The sequence below is a fragment of the Mizuhopecten yessoensis genome, unplaced genomic scaffold (genome assembly GCF_002113885.1).
Source record: "Mizuhopecten yessoensis strain PY_sf001 unplaced genomic scaffold, ASM211388v2 scaffold4033, whole genome shotgun sequence".
Lineage (NCBI taxonomy): Eukaryota > Metazoa > Mollusca > Bivalvia > Pectinida > Pectinidae > Mizuhopecten > Mizuhopecten yessoensis.
In genome coordinates this window covers 1040603-1062458 of record NW_018405342.1, presented here as the reverse complement: position 1 = coordinate 1062458, position 21856 = coordinate 1040603, and the positions used below count along the sequence as shown (strand labels likewise).

The window sequence follows — 21856 nt, the reverse complement described above, 5'->3', positions numbered from 1 at the left end:
AGTGAGCTACGCTAATTATGCATAATCAGGCTCTGCTATATTCGTACTACTTTATTTACAATGTGTTAGCTCGAGTTGCATTCGTTCTCTCATTATTAAACAGATTTTTTAACTTTGTGTATTGAAATCGGTCATCTTTGCTACAAATATTTAAAAGCAATAATATACATTAGGTGTAAAATTGCATTTTTTTCTTCTCTCAATTAGGTTGGACCGTAACAAACTTAATGTTAGTGAAATTGTGTGTGTTTACTGTCAGTTTAACCTTTTCGTTACTGTGATTAGCAGCATTAAAACCTCTATTATCCCCTTAACGATCATCGATCATCGATCATAGTGTGTTTGAAATCCCAATTATAGCTCTATGCGGTCGGTCTGTCACATACATTACCGCCAGCTTGACTAAAAGTGGGCGTGTCTTCCACCTATGGTGGGCGGGGCCTATATGAGGGCGGGCGAAGAGCGATCCCAGGGAATCAGTAATTGACAGCTCTCTGGCCGCTGTACCGTGGCTATCGATTTCTTTCCTAATCCCTTTGCCTATTTATTGATATTCAATTGGCTAATTTAGTCATGTGACGTATCCTTTATCGCATTATTTCCGATACAGAATATACAGCTCTAAATGGACAGAAAGATAGCTATTATATTCATGATCGGTTATAATTGTGTCTCGTGTCCCAAAAGTCAACACTTTCAATAATTTCCTTAAAGGGAGCTGATGGTTATTTGATGTGATAAGATTTATATCTTCTCTAGAACGCTATACGGTTGCATTTATCTTATCAAGACGATGGATCAGGCTGCAGACATTTATTACGTATTGTTTAACAACGGGACTGACAATCAAAGGTAATTAATTACCCACTGGACATTTAACTCACTGGGATTATTGGGATATCAACAGAAACATATCCGAAGTCATAATTTAATTATTTTGACTGAAAAAATATTATTACACAGTGAAGTGCTATAGGCTGTTGATAAACTGATACATATCACGAGGATTGAAAGCTGTGCGATACTACAAGTTGAACTCATCAGATTATTAAGATGTTTCCTAATTTGATAAGCCCGTCGCCTCTCTACCACACATTTTTTCGGACGGCACATTTAGCAGGACAGCCCAATGCTACTGCTGCTTCAGCCTCGTTTCTTGTGGAGAACCTTTTAAGAGACAGAAGTCATGCCCTGTTATCAAGAAACGGTCCGGGGAGTACGGGAATGGTTCCCCACCCTGGGACAGGACAGAGTCAGGACGAACACATTGCACCCTCGTCAATCGGTGGTCAAAACCCGACCCCGTATCTTAAGTTCGGCGTGAACGCTATACTTGGATCCGGAAGTGAGCAGACGTCAAAAATCAGTAAGTGTTGTTAATTGAAATTTTAAGTTTACGAAAAATGTTTTTTTTTAGCGTTTTATGATGTAATTAACCTGTTAACATGAAATCAATTAAGATAAAAAAAAACACACAAACAATAACAAATAGCATATTTACCACTATGATAGAACATCACACTAGATGTTATAATTGACAACTACACTACCTGTATATATTGACTACTACACTACCTGTATAGATTGACAACAACACTACCTGTATAACTTGACAACTACAATACCTGTATAACTTGACAACTACAATACCTGTATAAATTGACAACTACAACAAGTGTATAATTTGACAACTATGACAGTACCAGTACCAATTACAACACAATCTGTTGACAGCTACATTATCTGTTTACAAATTTAATTATTAAATATTTTTATATTGACAACTAAATTGTTTGCATCAGTTGACACTTACACTTTCGATATCAACTGAAATCTACGCTATGTATATTAATTGACAATTATATTGAAATTTACACTATTTGCATCAATAGTTTGCGTCAACTGAAATACTCGATTTGAATCAATTGATTTTTTTTTTACCTTAGCAAGTATGTTTTCCAAATGAGCTATATCTAAGCGAGAGGCGAACATGTTAAACTTGCAGAGAGAAATATTGTTACTTTAAAGTTGTATGGTCACAAGTTATCACTTTTTATGACTTAGAACAAAAACACGACAAGTTCGTAATCAATTATATGAATATTGTACATTTATTGAACATTCAGATAATGATATACTTGTAACACATTCGGTGTTAGGGAGTACCCGGAATGATTATCAGTGTTCGTTTTGTTAACTAAAACCGCCATGTTACTACGGCTGTACCTATATTCCACAGCCATGCTAATGAGCAGAAGATACGGTTACTAAATGGGACGCATGTACCTTTTACAAAAAAGTATCAGTGATGGGAATAAAATGTTGAGACCAACCATTTCCACAGCATCGGTCCCAGATAAAACTCTCTCTTACGCTATTTCACCTTGGATCTAGAATGACATTTTTATGGCAATGTTTGTTATAAGCAATATATTCTGAAGAAATACAGTGACCCTTCAATCTTTGAACATTGTCTTTTTCAATTTGTTTTGCACTGAAATGTTGAAACATTCGAAAGGCCCATTTTTCTTGCAATTTCAAATTCCATTTCATTTCTAACACTTTCTTATTTATCAAATGGAGACCAATGCCGATACAAAGTACATCATCTCTATTTCCGTAGACAGATCAATATCCGATGCTTTTCCTATATCAGACCTTTAGATACAAAATTACCATCATAGTTAATATTATTTTCATAGCGACACAGGGATTTACAGTATACGTTTACATTTATTTTTATTAGAATTTCACATCTATGACGTATCAATATTTAAAATTCATCAGCCAGCGGTTCATTTAGTACCAAAGGTTGAAAAATAGCATGAAAAATAATTGTGTGTATTGAAGTTGTTTTCTACACAGTACACTGTATGATAACTGCCAGGTTATAATGATTGTAAACCTATGAAATTGTGGTTTGTTCTCCTTTCTCCCACTTTTTTCTGATCATATATACAGAACACGGGCCCGTCCTATTGGGTTTGTTGTATTAGGTTTCCTACTTGAATATGACTGAAATAGTGTATCATATACTAAAACAATATTTCTCTTAAACGCATGCAATATCATTGTCCAATCATAATTTTTTCTTTCTATTTATATTAAATTTTAAAGAAAAAAAATGAATGATTCTGGGATATCATATTTTCGATTAAGAAAATGATACATTTCATATGAAATAAAGCTGTTTTGTTTTAAAAAAGAATCACACACACATACACAGGTACATAAGTTAGAAACAGACGTTTCTTTTACAGTATCAGTCGGATCAAAGAAAAAAAAGTTTCTTTTCAGGATGAGCGAAAAATATTATTTCATTAAACGCGAATATCAAATAATTATCAACACACTTGATTTGTATTGATACTGGTTTAAAGTTTGAGGGACGTAACTAAGAGGTGTTGACAGTTGTTTCATTTGAATTTGACAGGTGATAACACGCCATTGACTCCAGGAATGGGTAGCAGTAACCCCAGGTCTGCGTCCTCAACACCCCCTTCCACGTGCACGAAAAGCTCGGGGTATGGCGGTCAACACTTTGGTTGTCAGGGATGTTCCCTGCGCCACCCGTCCGTATACGACAGTCAATTCTCCGGCTTTCTCCGACATCCCTACCTTACCGGTGAGTTGTAGAGATAAGAATCATCCTTCTATTGTCCATCGTTCAGAATGGGCTATTTAATGCAATGCTGTGGTGAAGGAGGGGCGTGAAAAAAGGGAGGGGCGAAGGTTTGCAAATAAGACAAGAGTAAACATTAATTAAAAAATAAAAGGTGCAGATTTCATTCTTTAGTTGCCAGGTGTCGCATGCCTCACAAATTCATGTTTTTCTTCGTTATCATGTTTTAGATATGTATTAAAATCAATAAGTCAACAGAGCGTCCCAAATTTTTACCTGTGATACAGGTACAAGGGTACGCGAGGCGACGAGTTAATTAACACTGCGGTGTAATACCCTCTTTTTCAAATTTTAAGTGGAAAAATGTTATCTTCACAGGAAAACGTATACAAACAGATGTTTCTACTCAAAATTAAAGTTTTGACACATAGAGAAAAAATGCTTCTTATAATCCATGGTGAACCGTAATTTGACATGACCTAATCTTATTCTGCTGGGTTACATACATCGCCTATGCTTGGTCACGCATTTCTCTTAAAACCATTACGATGTATTTTATAAATCGTGTAATGTAAAAGTTGGATCATTATTTTTCAATATATTTAAATGTTATGGCAGATACTGTACGTACATCTCATATAACAATAATACATTTTAAATGTTACTAAATTTAAGCATGGAATAAAGAAAAAAATCTTTAAAGGAGGTGTGTTAATTCATGGTATTGTGTGCGACAAGAGTGATTATATAAGTTGATCAAAGTTGTTTCGTAATTGTTGTAAACTGAGTTAAGTTTATATTGTATCATTAAAAAAACCACCACACCATGTTACATCGTTCTTATGTCGGTACAATTATTGACATGTCATGAGGTTTTGCTGTGGTTTTGATATCATGAACCATAATTATAAACCGATGGATGGGGCTAGGTTTTGCCGAATTATAGATATGATGTCTTCAAATTACCAACGAGTCAAGCAAATGGCTACAAATAGAGTCGCACACGTCGACGTGCGATTGTCACTGTTTATAGTGTTGAAAATAAAAATGCAACTTAGAAAAGGGAGGTAACTTCTATTGAGGGAGATTCGTTTAGGGAAGGGTCGAGGTGTTCATGGTGGGCTAAACACTCATTTGTGAAAATGTTATTTTCCTTAAGTAGTTATTCAAAATGACAGGGAGATATTTTCCCAGACCTCCAACAGGAGATAACGGTTTTCGTTTTAATTTGATATCAAAATGAATGATAGCTATTTAGAAGAAGAAGAAAAAAAACCCATAAAACTATTTTTAAAATTAAAGGCATGCAATGCTCAAAGTTACAAATCCTGCTTCGATTTTATGTGTTTCAACGAACAAAATGTTGGAAATAGTTTAATAGACATATTTTCCACATACAATAAACTTCTTCTATTTCCATCATTCACATTGTTTAGTGTACAATGGATTAAATAGACGTCGCCCAGTACACGCTCGTTAAACACCGAACCACATGCTTTCAGTAGCAGGAGAACTTGCGTCATAATTTCTTAAATAGCTTTTAGCTCAGTTATCTCCCCTGATAATCCAACAGCTGTGCACATGTTAAACTCCCTTGTGATGTATTTGACTTCATGTTTAAATGAAAAATTCAATAAACACTTCCGCCGGTAACAAACAATTATTAATAATCGTATAATTAATTCATAGCCCTAGCTTGATAGTTTATTTTCCTAAAAGTATATTTGATTATGCAAATTAGCTGGTAACATCTTACTGGGTATTTAATTCCAGGTTAGGGCATGTTTACCTTACCGATTACCACATTATGCAATCAGTATATTTATACTCCGGTGTTACAAATGATCCTACCTACTCAGTCAAGCATCTCTCTAGTCCATTTTCTGAACGGTCTTCAAGAGTGTACATGTTGCTCAAAAGATCTTATTAACATCACTTTTTTAAAAATTTATCTATATATCCGTATTATGGATATGACGATTTATGACGTGAGTGACTGGTCGCTGTTGCTATGACAACGCACCACATTAGTTTCGGAGAAAGCTAACAAGGAGCTTCTGAGGGCGAGTTATGTCAAGAGTGACACTTCCGATAGCGGCAAATTTCAAAGAACATTTTATTTCCCAATCATTATGAATATATAGACAAGAAATTTCTCTACTACATGCCTGTGCCACACTTTCACACCAAAGCTGATTATATTTACAGTTAGTAGTAATGCAATATTTGCAATCAACAACTGTCACAATAAAGTGATTTCTTTCCTACATACGTCATTTATCAATACATATAAAACATTGAGATGAATAGTGTGTACCATCTGTACCGATCAAAGTTCATACACAATTGTAAATCTTTGTTACATGATGTCTGAACCGCCGCCAGAAACAACTGTAAAGCTATGTAATGTTTTGATAAATCATTTTATCTTCACTTTATCTAACACATGTGAAATGGCCCATTTACCTTTGCTCTCTCTCTGTACAAAATTTCATATTTACTTTTGCTCTCTCACACACAAACACGTGTACACAATCTCACATTTGCTTTTGCTATTTCTCTCTCTCTCACACACAAACACGTGTACACAATCTCACATTTACTTTTGCTGTCTCTCTCTCTCACACACACACAAACACGTGTACACAGTGTCAAATTTACTTTTGCTCATTCTCACACACAAACACGTGTATATAATCTCACATTTACTTTTGCTCTCTCTTACACACAAACATGTATACACAATCTCACATTTACTTTTGCTCTCTCTCACACACAAACACGTGTAAATAATCTCACATTTACTTTATTTCTCTCGCCCACATGTGTACACAAAGTCACATTTACGTTTACTCTCACACACACGTGCACACAAAATCACATTTACTTTTACTCTCACACACACGTGTACACAATGTTACATTTAGTTTCGCTCTCTCACACGTGTACACAATGTTACATTTAGTTTCGCTCTCACACACACGTGTACACAATACTACATTTAGTTTCGCTCTCTCACACACGTGTACACAATGTTACTTTTAGTTTCGCTCTCTCACACACGTGTACACAATGTTACTTTTAGTTCGCTCTCTCACACACGTGTACACAATGCTACATTTAGTTTCACTCTCTCACACACGTGTACACAATACTACTTCTTTTAGTTTCGCTCTCTCACACACGTGTACACAATGTTACTTTTAGTTTCGCTCTCTCACACACGTGTACACAATGTTACTTTTAGTTTCGCTCTCTCACACACGTGTACACAATTATACATTTAGTTTCACTCTCTCACACACGTGTACACAATGTTACATTTACTTCCTCTCTCTAACACACGTCTGTACAACACACATTTATTTTTATTCCTTGCCCATGCGCAATAATTTTTTCTATATATGCCTTACCATTAGACATTTTGACTGTTATCTACGTGACTGAAATTAATGCATAATGGTATGTTGGAAAAGTCAGACAATAGTCGTGTTAAGAGTAGGTCCGATTGTTTACAACTCTGGTGAAGACCACAGGTGTTGATCGTTTAACACTTGTCCTGGAACTTAAACGCCGGGTATTTACTCGAGCATCGTTAAAATGTTTTGTGATGATTCAGATTGAGACCCATTTATCTAAAGATGGGAATACATAGAGTATCTATATCTCTATTTACCTTATTTTACCTCTTTCCCTTACACCCCCATTAATGCAAATCACTCTTTAAAGTGTCCCCTTCACCCACGGGCTCTGTAATCACGCGCGTGGCGGTTACACTTCAAACAGGGGGCGTGTCTTCCTGCCTTGTTTACACACGTATAAAGCTTATGGTAGACACACCCACTTGTAAGTTCCTTTGACTTTCGGTTCACGTTATTGTCCACCTGTACGTATTACAGGCTAATTGAGTCATTTGTGAATCACTACTTTGCTAAGTAGCTCTTATAAAACATTTTAGTGCGAAAATATTTCAGTTTGTAGTGCACACCGCAACATATATGTGTAGTGTCGGCTAGACGTTTGTAGGGTATTCATGCAGCTGTGTGAATATAATGCATTATGAATAAAAATGTCACTTACAGTGTTAATTTTTAGGCCTCATGACCTTCTTCAAGGGCTAATGTCAATGATAACATAAGCAACGTCCATTTTGGTTTCATTTCTGAAGAAGAGAGATTTCCACCTTTTCAAAAAAAACTAGATGGACGTTACATAGAGCAGTGTTGATGCAAAAATATTGTTAATTGAGTGAAACTTGCTTTTTCATCAATTTTCTTCCTAATGAATAACATTTAATGTATAAAATGCATCAGTTCTTAAACTATAACATCGTTCAATAAGCTGAAGCACATGGAAGACAGGCACTCTAATATCTTCAATGGCTATCATTAGATTTTGCTTTGTTTGTGATTTACCTCCGATTAACAGCTAGGGTCATTTAAAGGCGTGTCAGGTTTTGGTGGTGGAGGAAAGCCGGAATTACCGGAGAAAAACCACCGACCTCCGACCAGTACACCTGGTGACTGCCTCACGTAGGTCTCGAACCAGCGACCCAGTGGTGGAGGGCTAGTGGAAGCAGAATATCAGACGCCTTAACTATGCGATCTTAGAACACTAAGAAAGCCAACATAGATTTTCAAACCACCTCAACAACAAACATTCAAATCTGATGACCTTAATATGGGTGGTTTCGACGTAAATCAGTATTGCGTACACAGTTAATTTCATTTTCTAGTTTCTGTTAATATATTCGAGTTTTGAAAAAGACCTTTAACACTGTTGGGAAGCTTAAGGTCTCTACAATTTTAACTTATATATCCTGTTTTGAAGGAACTGAAAAACAAAGTATACTATAGTAAGACCACGATTTGATGCCCCATCGCTTCATTTGCCAACTCACTGACTGACAATATATATCATGAATCCTTAATTGACATTTGCAGTGGCTTACCGTTGTGACATTCAATAATCTTCTATCTTCACGAGTACATTGTATCTATAGCAGTGTAAGTTGTACTCAATAGTACATCATTTGTGACGATTTTGAGTCTTAATCAAATAATTCATAGAAAGGAACACATTCCCTAATTGAAACCAACGGATCTTCTTCTCATACTTTCGGGTCTTGTTCCCATATTTCGAGTATTGTCTTCTATGACAACACATGACTCGACAGCGCAAGACACGTATATGTGCTTAGCTGAGTAAAATGCAAGTTAAACATCGTTATAATGCTATTCGTTCCATTTGCCACTTCGTTTACCGGCAACTAATTCAAGGACCATTTTACTCTTTTTTCTTGAGATTTTTTAAGCGTTTTTCTCGAGGTATGTTATCATTAACTTTCTTTATGACGAAATGATTTCTCTGGAGATATGGGGGCAATATATCGCGGTGGTGGTATATACTTTTTTTTTTTTTTTTTTTTTTTTTTTTCCATTTTTTTTTTTTTTTCTTTTTTTTTCTCAGAAACATTTCAGTAAGACGTATTTATTTTGAAAGTATTGCAGATGTTTGATTTCATGTCAAACCAATTGAATTCAAAATAATTTAACAATCAAACACGGATTAATAAATCATTAATACATTGCTGACCCAATTACTACAGTTAATACACTCTAATGATGCTTTGCACGAGATTAACCGATCAAAGCCATTAAAATTAATAATAGCGTTACAGATAGTATTTCTGTGTGTGTTTTATTGGTGTTGATTCAATTAACATACCTGCGACATTTACCCGATTTGCATTTTCGGAAAGCATCCGACGAACCTGTCCAGTATCTAGTGCAGAACATACGGAGAAGTATAAAAACCGCAGGAAATACAACAATATATAAGAGATGAAACCTGTAAGGGCAGATCCATGTAGGCGCAAAACCCTTCAACCAACCAACCAACAAAAATATGCACAGGAGCTGTCATAGTCACGTGTACTTTTCACGTGCTTCTGCTAATTAAATATTATTCATCTGGTAAATACGAGACTTTTCAAAACGATACGACAATACCAGCAACGTCAACTGTAATTTATTTACACCTTAATGATACTGAACTGCTAAAATGGACACCGTGCACTGTCTGGAATAAAACTATAATGACATATTCATCGCCTGACTTACAGATGTTCACCTCTCATTAACCATAGACATTTCTATGCTTAGTAGTATAAAATTGCATCTTTATGAAAGTGTCGAGTCACTAAATGGCTGACATTGATTTCACCACATACCGTTTTTTTCAGTTGTAATCCGATATGTCTCGTTGTAACAGCGTTAATAACGCTCTATGTGATATAACGCCACATGGGTTAGCCATATTGATTATAATTGTGATGATGTGCTGAAAACTGTACCTACCTACGTGTACTAGTGTGGAATTAGAACTATTTTTTCCTGTTGTTTAAATAAAATAGATTTTTTAATATGCAGTTTCCATGTGATGCTGAAAGATAAATGCAAGACGGACACATTCAATTTAGAGTTGTAATCAAATATGACCAGTTTTAACTGTATTAACAATGGTCTATATCATCAACACCATGTGGTCAAGCCGTACTAATAGTACAATGTACATTGAGATTGCGTTGATGTGTTTTACAAACTTTACCTACATGCACCTACCTGTGGGATAAGAATTTGTGCCTGATGTTGCCCAAAGAAACATTTAATATGCAGTTTCCATGTGATGTAAAAAGATAAACTTTAGACACACGTATGTGATCGCTCCTTTAAAATCTGATGATAGATAAAGTATGCCCAACATGAACTACACTACACCATACAAGTGTTTCGTCCTTCTATGGAGAGGTGATGCTTGGGACAAAACAAGGGTTGAAATCTAAATCGACCTAAATGACTTTTGAAACAGGAGGGGAGGTGGATGAAACCTTATAATTCCATGACTTTCAAACTTATAAGAGTACTAGTTAATTTGAAATTATCAATACGTAAAATGTGTATATTATGAACCGTGCCGCTACCCAAAAGAAAAATCATGGTGGCCATCAAACACATGGCTATGCACGTATTTTTCACAAGATTGAATATGCTAAAAGAATCCATTATGCATTTATTTGTATCAGTTAGGTTATCTTTCATGTGCTTGCATATCTCACATTTGGTGATGATTATATAGTACATTTCGTATCGACGTTTGTTTTGATAAAAAAACACCAACCATCATTTCACACAAAGATTTGGCATACTTCCGGTGTCTACAACACTGGATTACGTGAACGAGATACAGAATAACAGCTTTATGATGCAGTATAATTTATTTTTGCCATATTTCATCTATCACAAATTGTAAAAGTACAATCACCTAAGTGTGTGTTAAGTTCATCTTTATGAATATTCATTGAGAAGCCAGAAGACATGTGTATCAACATATACACGCTTTGTTAATGTTAATTAACAAACAAAATTACATGCAGGTGTATTTGTGGTAAGAACTTGTCAAAAGCATCGACACATTTGGCTTTAATTCTGCTTTGTTAATTTAAGGATTCTCGTTCTTCTGCCAAAATTGTAACCATGCATAATGTATTAGACACGGGTTTTCCAGCATAACTATAGCTTTGATGAATCATTGTTTGAAAAGAAACCCATTCTTTGCAGGAATGTTTTGAAAGAGAACAAACGTGAAATATACTTAACAAAACCAACAGCAGTGTTCTGAGAGTACAAAGCTCAGCGAGACTAGACCGGGATTTGAAAACAGAACCTCAGATTGTTATTCTGTCGCCCTGACCGACAAACCTCCCATTAACTTCCGTTCAGATGTAACTGTAGAAAAAGATGGGCCAGGACACTTACATTGACCAGAAATCGTTATAGGTCAGAGCGATAGTTTACAGTAACAATCTGAGGTCCAGAGTTCGAATCTCACCCAGCACCACTGATTTGTAACACTCAGGACACTGCTGTTGATCATATTCTATTTTCATCATTATTTGTCATACAAGTCCCGCAATGTATGGTTTTCTTTTCAGAAGAGTTTTTTTTAACCCTTTCACCACTGTAGACCATAATAGACTCATCCATATCAATGCATTGTAGAGTCTACTGAAGTTACATAGGGGTGAAAGAGTTAAAGATATAGTCATGCAAGTTTCCAACACTTATTCACAGTTTTTGGTAATGACACAGTGATCGCGAAGACATTCTTATGTAACGAAAGGCATTCATTTCTTACTGACGCCGATGTTGTGGTTGAGGTTGCAACACATACACAGAACAGAGATAAAAAATTGATGTTGTTTTTGTTTTAGTTTAATCGATATTTTTCGTAGTTGCAGTAATTAACAGCTTAATATATAACGTTGAATTGTTTTGATTTGTTTTCAGATATTCTGCAGCGAATTTCAACATACGCTATTGTGTTTCATGTGTGAATTATTTTTATTGTAATCAAGCAGATTCACATTATCTTTAATGCTATCTAGTCCATCGATAACCTGAGAATATGCATAGAGGATAAGTACATTTAATTAATTATGTCACTGCCGTGCTCACATATGTCCCCGAAGTCACTGTAAACCTAATACATGTGATCGTTTTATCAGCATAAATTGTAGAAACTCCATTTCTATACATGTTTTGAGGTACACTGTATTGAGTATTCTTTTTTATTTCTTTGTACATATTCAATGTAATATTCAGCATTTATCGTTTAGATTTAAGCGTCTATATTATGAGATTATATTAATCCATGGGCCGAAATTACTCAAATCATCTGGGCTGAAAATACAATATTAAAAAATAAATAAATGAATAATATTCTAAACATGTTTGGCTGGCGTACTATCAGCGAATTTTTAAGATTTATTTCAACAGCAACACCATGACTATAGCTTACAATACGTTGCAACTTACATCTGTTTTGTTTCAAAAGTGTATAATAATTACATGATACAACTTTGATTAAAGCAAATGATATGAGATTATATATATAGTTAAATCGTTAAATTCTAAAATTATCAATATATAAGTAAACAAAAATCAATTAAAAAAAAAAAAAAACATCATAAAATGAACCCCTACAAGATCAGTGTTTTTCATTTGTGTCCTTTTCTTTGACAAAAGTCCACAAATGCCTCTATCTCTTTACTTTGATCTAATTTTGCTTACGGCCATGTTTCTAAAGAAAGCCCGTTGTATGAACTTATCAGGTGGAAAGTCATATTACAGTGTCCGGGTAATGGTATTTCAGTGAGATTGCACTTATTGACCATTGTGAGGCTCCATTTTCTGCAGAAATTGTCTTTTTATAACCTGCAAACCTTCCGAGAACTCAAGACCCAACGCAAACATTTTAATTATAATTCATATACAATGTATCAAAGTCATATGATAACACTCTAATACATGTGTACATGACAATGGATAGTCACTACAAAATTCTTTTATTAACCTCAAATATTATTGTTTTTGTAGCTCCTCCACTCCTTCCGGTGCCCAACGCCTTTTCTTTTCTGACAAACATGCGAGGGAAACCACGGAGAGGAATGTTACGGAGAGCTGTGTTCTCAGACATGCAGAGGAAGGGACTGGAGAAAATGTTCCAGAAACAGAAGTATATCAGCAAACCCGACAGGAAAAAGTTAGCGGCAAAACTTGGACTTAAAGATTCACAGGTAACAATTCTATTGGAAACAAACAGGAAATAACAATCCAACTAATTTGCATTAAAGTAATCCTCAAATGGCCCATTTCCACAAGACGAATTCACATTGTCAAATAGCAGATTTTTTTTTTTTTTTGCGAGACAATAGAAGCAAAAATAAGTAGAAATGAAAACGTAAAACAACTTGTACGATGTGCAACCACACAGCATACATTTTGATTGTGACCGCGTCACTAACGTACATGTACACTCAGGAAGTATAACAACATTCTGGTTAAGACCGTCACTAACGTACATGTACACTCAGGTAGTATAATTAACATTCTGGTTAAGACCGTCACTTATACATTTTTGAATGAGACCATCACTGATGTTGTATACCGTAATTTTAACTAAAAGCACATTTTTAATATACAGTTCATATATATATATGCATATAAATTTTCTACTTTTTCTGTAATTTAAAAAAACAAAAAGAAAGTAACAAAAAACAAAACTCATCAATTCTTTAGCAATAAACACTCAATGCATGCTGACAAGCTTCATTTGTTATATAATTAACATTAAGAGGTGTTCTGTCTTTTGCTTCGACGGCATCAGATCCCATATGATATAAAATATGTATATCTTGCAGCTTCATCAAATGTCAGCGTAAAGAGATAACAAGAATATTCCAATAAACAAGCATTAAAACCTCAACATAATGGTCCTCGTCCCATTTGCCACCTCGCTTACCACCAATATATTTCAACGTTTTTTTCCCCTTTTATTGAAGAATTCCTTTATACCGTTCCCTCAGGTTATCGCCAATACCCTTTATAACTCCAAGTTTTGTTATGGAAAAATAGTGGAAGTGTAACAACATTTTACTGTATATCAAACTTGTTACATAAAATCGTGTTCTACTAGCCAAAACACTAAAGGCATTTGAGGTGATCCACTTTGTTTTTATAAAATGCCATACAATAATTTAGATTGTTTTAAAAATAGTTAATAATGCTTATCAACTCACTTCAGAGGAAACAAAACATTTTGTCTAATAGATTGTATAAGTCAATAATATCATAGCATTCCCTCTGATTGCGATATTCAGCCACGAGATTGTAATGTTTATTGACGCTTATAGACCAACTTTTATTTCAATACTATTTATTGTGAATTTTTATAAAACGACTTAAAATATTTGCAAAGAATTGAATCGAATTGCCTGCCATATTGAGGCACTGCGACATGCCAATAATTACATAAATAGTTTTGTTATTATTAAAAAAAAAAAAAAAAATCATCACCATCTTCATTAAAAATAACTCCAATAGTTGAGAAGGAATATTGTATTTTAATCGATTTCTCTTCCACACGTTTTCTTTATTTTTTGTTCTGAGTCTTATAGTAAAATATTCCTGTAAGCTACCGTTAGACTTTCACACTTCAAGTTGCTACTTTCCACCAAATCCGAGATTGTTTCTGGTGCCCCCGTAGGACGGAATGCGCTTGTTACAACCACAATAAGCAATAACATTTATGTCACTTCCAGTTAGAGTCGCTGAGAGGTTTATGAAATCAAAACTGTTAATTAATACCCATTTTGGCGCCGTGCCTTCGGTACGCATGTAATACAGTGTCAACTACAGATGTTAGATATTGCCCTATAAGTGCCTTTAAGTTAAATAGAATAATTCTTCTTTTCGATCGAATGCTCTTGCAAATATTGTTTCGCAGTTTGGCGCATTTCCTTGTGCGACTCGAGACGGGCTTATACATTCAGATGTCATTTGCGGGAGTTTGATTAGAACAATTTAACCAAACGGTGAATTCGTAAGGGAAGGAGAACAGAAATCGATGGTGAATATATCTTGCGGGGCAACCCGTCCTCAGTCAGTGAACAGCTGTGGCTGACGTGCGAAAAGAGATAGCGAGTAATAAGAAAGCAAATTAAATACTTGGATAATGAAAATCGCCCGGTAATGGAGACTCTATTCTATTATCAATGCGACGACTTTGTTCATCTTAAGCGGCGATATATTCGTCGATATGACTGTTAAACAGAGACAGTTCAATAGCATGTGTCGAGGGACACCGTTTTCTCTCTGATATATTTCACATCCATTTCATAAAACATCCCGTGTATTATTTGATTTCTTAGAAAATGTGTAGTGTTTATGTGGAGAATGATCGATTTTGATTACAGCGTGTTCACGATTTGATACTGGGTCAATACACAGCCAAACGTTACATTTGTAGTCTTGTAACTATTTGCCTACGAATGTAAATATTTTGTTACGAAGCTGTTCTATCGTTGCATCATATCGGAACACGATAAAATAGGAGGACATCTCGTGGTTACGGAAAATTAACGATTTTCGCATTAATATCGTAATATTTACGCATGACATTCAGAAAAAAAAACATTTTTGAATCTATTGATATACACGTACAGTATTAAAACAATACTAACACCTACAAGTCAATGTATCACCAAAATACACTATTGAATACATGTACAGCTATACTTAAAACTGTTGAATATATAAATGGCATAAAATGATATACTTTTCGATTCACCACTTAGGTATAGTATCAAAAACACTTTTAACATGTAATTAGTTGTTTACCGTTTGGCTTTCTGAAACAACTTAATACATTCAATATTGGCGTTTCTTCACTTCGTATTTTTAGAGATTACTATACACTATCGCATGGCGAAACTATCATTTGTATACTCCCTTGAATACTAGTTCATCAATCATACATTGTATAAGTATTGAAAGACGATTACTGTAATTAAAATACACCATTGAATAACCATAAAATATAACTTACAAATTCCCGGAATCTGATTGGCTGATACATGCTTTTACACGCATCCACAGATGACGATACAATATTCACCGTCGAACACATTATTAATATAATTGTATTTCGCTGAAATTTGTCAATGATATATATTATTCAATAATTTTAAGTAACATAATCAAAAGACACTACTGAATATACCATTTATATTACAATGTACTGTTCTATACAACATTTACCATATACAATTGAATACACAAATATCATCCGCATACTTTTATATCACATCCATGTTATAAAAGTTTCTACCATATTATCATCCACAATCATTTACGTATTACGTATTATCATAACCTTTGAGATACCCTTTTATGTAACGTACTTTATGATAATTCGTGTCAACACATATTGCTGTCAGTATAGTTTATTTATACATATTTATTAATTAATTTATTAATTAATTAATTTATTGTCTTAATTACAAGTAAACTACGATTTTATTGATATTTCAGGTGAAAATATGGTTTCAAAACAGACGAATGAAATGGAGGAACTCCAAGGAAAGAGAACTTTTGTCGTCCGGTGGATCACGTGACTCGACACTTCCTACTAAGGACGATGAGACAGACTCTCAGTTCGACCAACCGTCAAAAGACGACGACGACGATGAACTAATGAACGAGTCGTTGAATACCGATAATAACAGTGCTTTGGACTTATCATCAGACATTCCGAAGAGAGAGGACGGGAGCGATGTGGTAGATTCGTCTGACGACGACGATGGTTTAATAGACGTGTCATAACGACTGGTGCGTGTTCCGTATACAATGTGACGACAAGTGTAACTGTAACTGCATTGCAATGATGTCAGTTGTACCATTTTAATGGTGTCAGATTTTAACATTGTAACGATGTCTGATATAACATCGTCATGATGTCAGATGTTACGTCGTATTTATTTCAGACGAAATATCGTTTGATGTCAGATGTTACATCGTATTTATGTCAGACGAAATATCGTTTGATGTCAGATGTTACATCGTCATGATGTCATGATCAGATGTTACAGCATAATGATGCCAGGTTTAACATCGTCATGATATCCGATATAACATCGTTACACATATTGCTAGTCCGATTAATATATACCTGTATGATAAATGTATAAAGTATTGATGTATCTATTTGACTTCTTCAGGCATACCGGTCGTATAGCAAGATCGCTGTAACGCATTGGATTTGAAATATGGAAATATATCATAAATCAAGATACGAAACTAGGAGATATTTATGATTTTGTATATATTTAAATATCTAATTATGACACACACGTATACTATATATCAGAACAACGGACACATTTGTCTTCACACTACAGTCAAATCAACATTAGACTTTTCCCCATACCATTCGTGTTACTTCTACCATGGTGAGCTCCATACACAACTCACGTTACATATTGCAATATCATAAAACTTGGCTGAATAGACAAAAGGTCACGCGTGATATATATATCACGTATTCCCTGGTAATATTAGTATTAATCGTACCTAATCGCATGATACGTATACCGGTGTTTGATACTTACCATTTACCAAGGCTGACACAAATATTCCGGAAAAAACGATATATCGCAATACAAAGACATATCGTATCGTACATGTAACGCAATATAGAAATAAAATTTTGCCAAACAGTAATATTTTTAAAAGTTGAATTTTACGCATGTGCAAGGTGTTTTTACTTTTCAAAATATTTCCCATTCTAACAGATATGCCAATAACCATTAACAGGGTATTGTGATTGGAATCTGATGAAATTTCATAATTTATTGTTAGTAAAATCTGTGTGATCCATTTGATATATGTTTCAGTTTGATAACAATTGACAAAAACTTATTTTCAAATAGAGCACCATTTTTCTCTGACAATGTATCGGGATACGTATCACAATACATTCCTACTGTATTGCAATATATCGTGATATACTCCTGGCGTATTGTGACACCCCTACAACTAAAATGTATTTACATTGTATGTACCGGCACACCTTCATTAAACAGTAATATAACTATAAACAAAATACAACAAGTCATTTCAGTTTAATTCATAATATACCGGTGAAAGTATCACCCATTAAACGTAGAAATTACAAAATGTAATATACACAGTGAAATATATTCATATATATTTTAATTGTCTGCCAAAAAGCCAAACATAACTCATGTAAGGTCTGCAGCATTACCTGATAACAAGTAATTTTAGAACAGCAATTATTTTGTTTAGATTAATAGTTCTAGTTCATGTTTAAACCAGGTATTTATCAGTTTAAATATATTTTCATTTTTTTTCATGAATTGAATAAATCCACGTTCATATATATTAATATTGATTTAGAAATAAACACTTTTGTCGATAATTCTAATTAAGCTGTATGTATACATATATGCGTCACTGGGCAAAGATCAATATCATTATTTGTGTTTTATTGCTGTTAATTCAATTTAATTGTGATATTTCTATCACAACGAGCCATCTGTTGCCAATGTACTTTACGTTATTTCAACGACTCTATCAGGTTATAAAAATAATTCATCCTACTATACAAAGCTATGCGTCGTCCTATTAAAATAACACAGGCTGCTTCAGCATCAGTGTGGGGCAATTAATCGAAATATGAAATTAATCTTTTTGGACAACACAATAACATCATCAATGATATATGTATTAAATATAATATTATGTTGTAATCCTTACCATATACATATTACCATTAAAAACAAAAGGCTCCCTAGGATGAAATCTCTGCTCCGTATAAACATATTCGTACTGGACAAGTGGAAATTAAATTGTCGCGATGGTAGTAGTGATCGCGTTTTTATCGCGTTGGAAAATTATCTCGAAAATATTTTCACGAATATATATGTTGATACTATATAGGTTATAGATATATATAAATATCTATAAAATATCTATATAGTCCGTTATTCATTTTCATTCTGCGAGCTGTTTAGAGGGACAAACCGCGAATAGTTCGCCAACGCGACAATTTCCACTTTTGCAGTATTTGAGAGAGAATTATAACAAATCTTCAGAAAGTGCTGTTTAAAAATTACATATATGATAGTTAAAATTGTGATTTATTTATATGATGCATATCTGGGGTTATTCATTTACGAGTTCAATTTATAGTATATAATAAATGGTTGTCTGTCATGATATTTATCAAACGAACGTTAGGTTAGTGGGCGAATGTTATTTTGCAGAAGATTATAGTTAGGATTAGCTTGTCAGAATATTCCATTACGTTTATTTCTTACCAATTTTTTGTCATTACATAATGTATAAGAATTTGATACGTATGAATATTGATGGTGCATTATGTCCATGAACCTGATATCAGGTACTGTCCTTGTCCGGGCCAAAACGATTCATGAAGTCCTACTTAGGAAGGCAGAAAGCATTTAACACATACATCATCATTGATATAATTGATTTTCCCCAGAACTACTTATACATGTATGCTATTTATTTGCTGAAGAATGAAAATGTAAAGTAAACTATTACATTTCGTCGTTATACATGTTTTGTATATGTTATTGTTCGAGCGTCGAGCCCCGATTTAGTAATCAGCATTGTGACGTAAGAGAGACCATTAAATCCTTATTAAATCAACGATTTGTTTTTGTTTTTATTCGATAAGAAAAATATTACAAGGGAAACGAATCAGTTTATGACTTGATACATTATTGGGATATTGACAAAGACTGTAATTGTTAAAATATTTGCGGTATGGAAATACTTGCGATTTTCGTGTGGAGTAAATGAGCGCGAGAATATCCATATATCCATACATATATTACATTATATTTTGTATATGTATATTTCAAAGATAAATATAGTACACTGTATATATATTTCGGTTTCTACTGAAAACATTATTTAATTTGTTTTTCATTTCAAAATTCGAACCACTTGTAATTATTTGAAGCTTTAAATTCACTGTGTCGATCTGTTTATTTAGCTCATACACATTGCTATGAGGAACTGAATATATGAAACTTGATAAAAATATGAAGGTAACACAAACACCGGCGATTGTACCTTTAACATGTGGTGATACATGTAGATGGAGTATGCCAAAAATGAATTACACTGCATCATACAGCTGTTTTGTCCTTCTAGGACTCATCTCATCAGTAATGCTAGGGGCCAAAAAGATGGAATTCAAAATTGTCTAAACTTTTGTGAAACAGAGGAGCAGACGCACAAAACCTCTTCGTTTGTGCTATTACATTTTGTGCTAAAATGTTGTTTTACAATCGTAGTGCTTAACACAGCGGCGAGCGGAGGTATACATGGTGATTGTTGTCAATCTGTTTACCTCACAAAGCTGAGGTGGCTTTTGCAGGTTTCCCTCCGGCCACAAGCTCAGTGTCCTGTAAAAGTAGAGCCAGCTGACGGTGAATTGTTCTAGTCTACACCTTATATCAATACTTATCTAAAGTATTTGTCGAAACTCGTTTACAGACATAAAAAGCAATACATTTAAAGTTTATCGGAGTATTTTAAATGGCGTTTAAAGTCAATGAAATGATAAACAAACATAGCGTTAGTATCCTTTGAATCGTAAAACGTTATGGGGAAGCTAACCTCAGAGTTGTTGACAAATCTGATCAAAAAGGTAAGCGTGTCCACAAAGTTCCTTTTATATCCCAATGTACTTCAGGGAAGAAACCACATATCTTTGTTATTGAAGTAGCTAATTAAGATGATATTTCACCCCCTAAGAATTATTGAAATTCCACGTGGCGAAATTCTTTGGGGAATAGGTGAACCAGAGGTAGAGGTATTATGGGTTAAAACAACAAACAATCTTCTGGTGATAGAAAATAAAAACTGAAAAATACGTACATTGTACATGTATATGGAAGCTTCTGGAACCGAATTGAGCAACTGATGATGAAACTACATTTCTAGCTCTTGTCACATTGCACGCCAGCCATTTTGTATCGCTTTATGTATTCATTTGTAAAAATAAGTTAAACTGGGTATAATTTTTGAGAAGACTTAATGAAATATTGTGACTAGATTCCAACTTTATCATTCCAAAATTATATTTACAATAATACACAATGACGTTTTTCATATAAACCAATGTTACACCATAACGCAATGATACCTATCACATACAAAATCCCATGTCACGCATCACATACATACACTTTTTATACAGTATAAACAATGACATGCATAAGTCAATTTAACCCAACTCAATGTGTCCATCAAATAAATACAAGTTAAACTTACTTTTACCAACTATATACTTAAAAACTATTTCACCGCTTACAATGCGTAATTCATTACTCAATTTCTCCTACCGCCACAATATCTTCCTCACCCCGACACATTGCATTAACATACTAGAGTTGGTAAAAGTTTTGTTATACCCACTTGTGGGTACATGTAAGACACTGGACGTGATTAATTGTTCAAATTACTTATTATTACATCAAGTAACAATGCATCGCGACGTCATCTTCAATGATGACGGCATAGTTCCTGGCGATTGTTTCTGCGATCGGAAACAGGAATAATGTCTCCACAAGAAAAAATATGGTTTTCTATACATAATATATAAACGTTGCGGGAGAAAAAGGTCCCCAAACTTGTGATGGTTGATTATCATGTTCACCTTTCACTCGTTTGTAATTTTTGAACTTTAAAGACACTCGCTTAACATCTTGTCTTTTAACAGTTTGACAATTAGCTAACAAGAGTTACACAAACATGATAACCAACCACAGCTCGTTAG

The 21856-nt window shown here is 34.3% G+C and overlaps 1 protein-coding gene across 1 annotated transcript; it reads left to right on the top strand.

The window, feature by feature from the left end:
- The first annotated feature begins 620 nt into the window (after window positions 1–620).
- On the top strand, window positions 621–19710 carry LOC110448425 (homeobox protein DBX1-A-like). Its single transcript, XM_021494651.1, has 4 exons — window positions 621–1366; window positions 3434–3625; window positions 13060–13259; window positions 16555–19710. The coding sequence occupies exons 1-4, from the start codon at window positions 1054–1056 to the stop codon at window positions 16843–16845; spliced, it is 996 nt and encodes a 331-aa protein (XP_021350326.1). The 5' UTR covers window positions 621–1053; the 3' UTR covers window positions 16846–19710.
- The last annotated feature ends 2146 nt before the right edge of the window (window positions 19711–21856 follow it).

Excerpts from the sequence above, each read along its gene's own strand:
- LOC110448425 (XM_021494651.1), top strand. The coding sequence starts at position 1,054 with ATGTTTCCTAATTTGATAAGCCCGTCGCCTCTCTACCACACATTTTTT. Across the intron at positions 3,626-13,059 it reads CCGACATCCCTACCTTACCG|CTCCTCCACTCCTTCCGGTG; the intron begins GTGAGTTGTAGA and ends TTGTTTTTGTAG. Across the intron at positions 13,260-16,554 it reads TTGGACTTAAAGATTCACAG|GTGAAAATATGGTTTCAAAA; the intron begins GTAACAATTCTA and ends TTGATATTTCAG.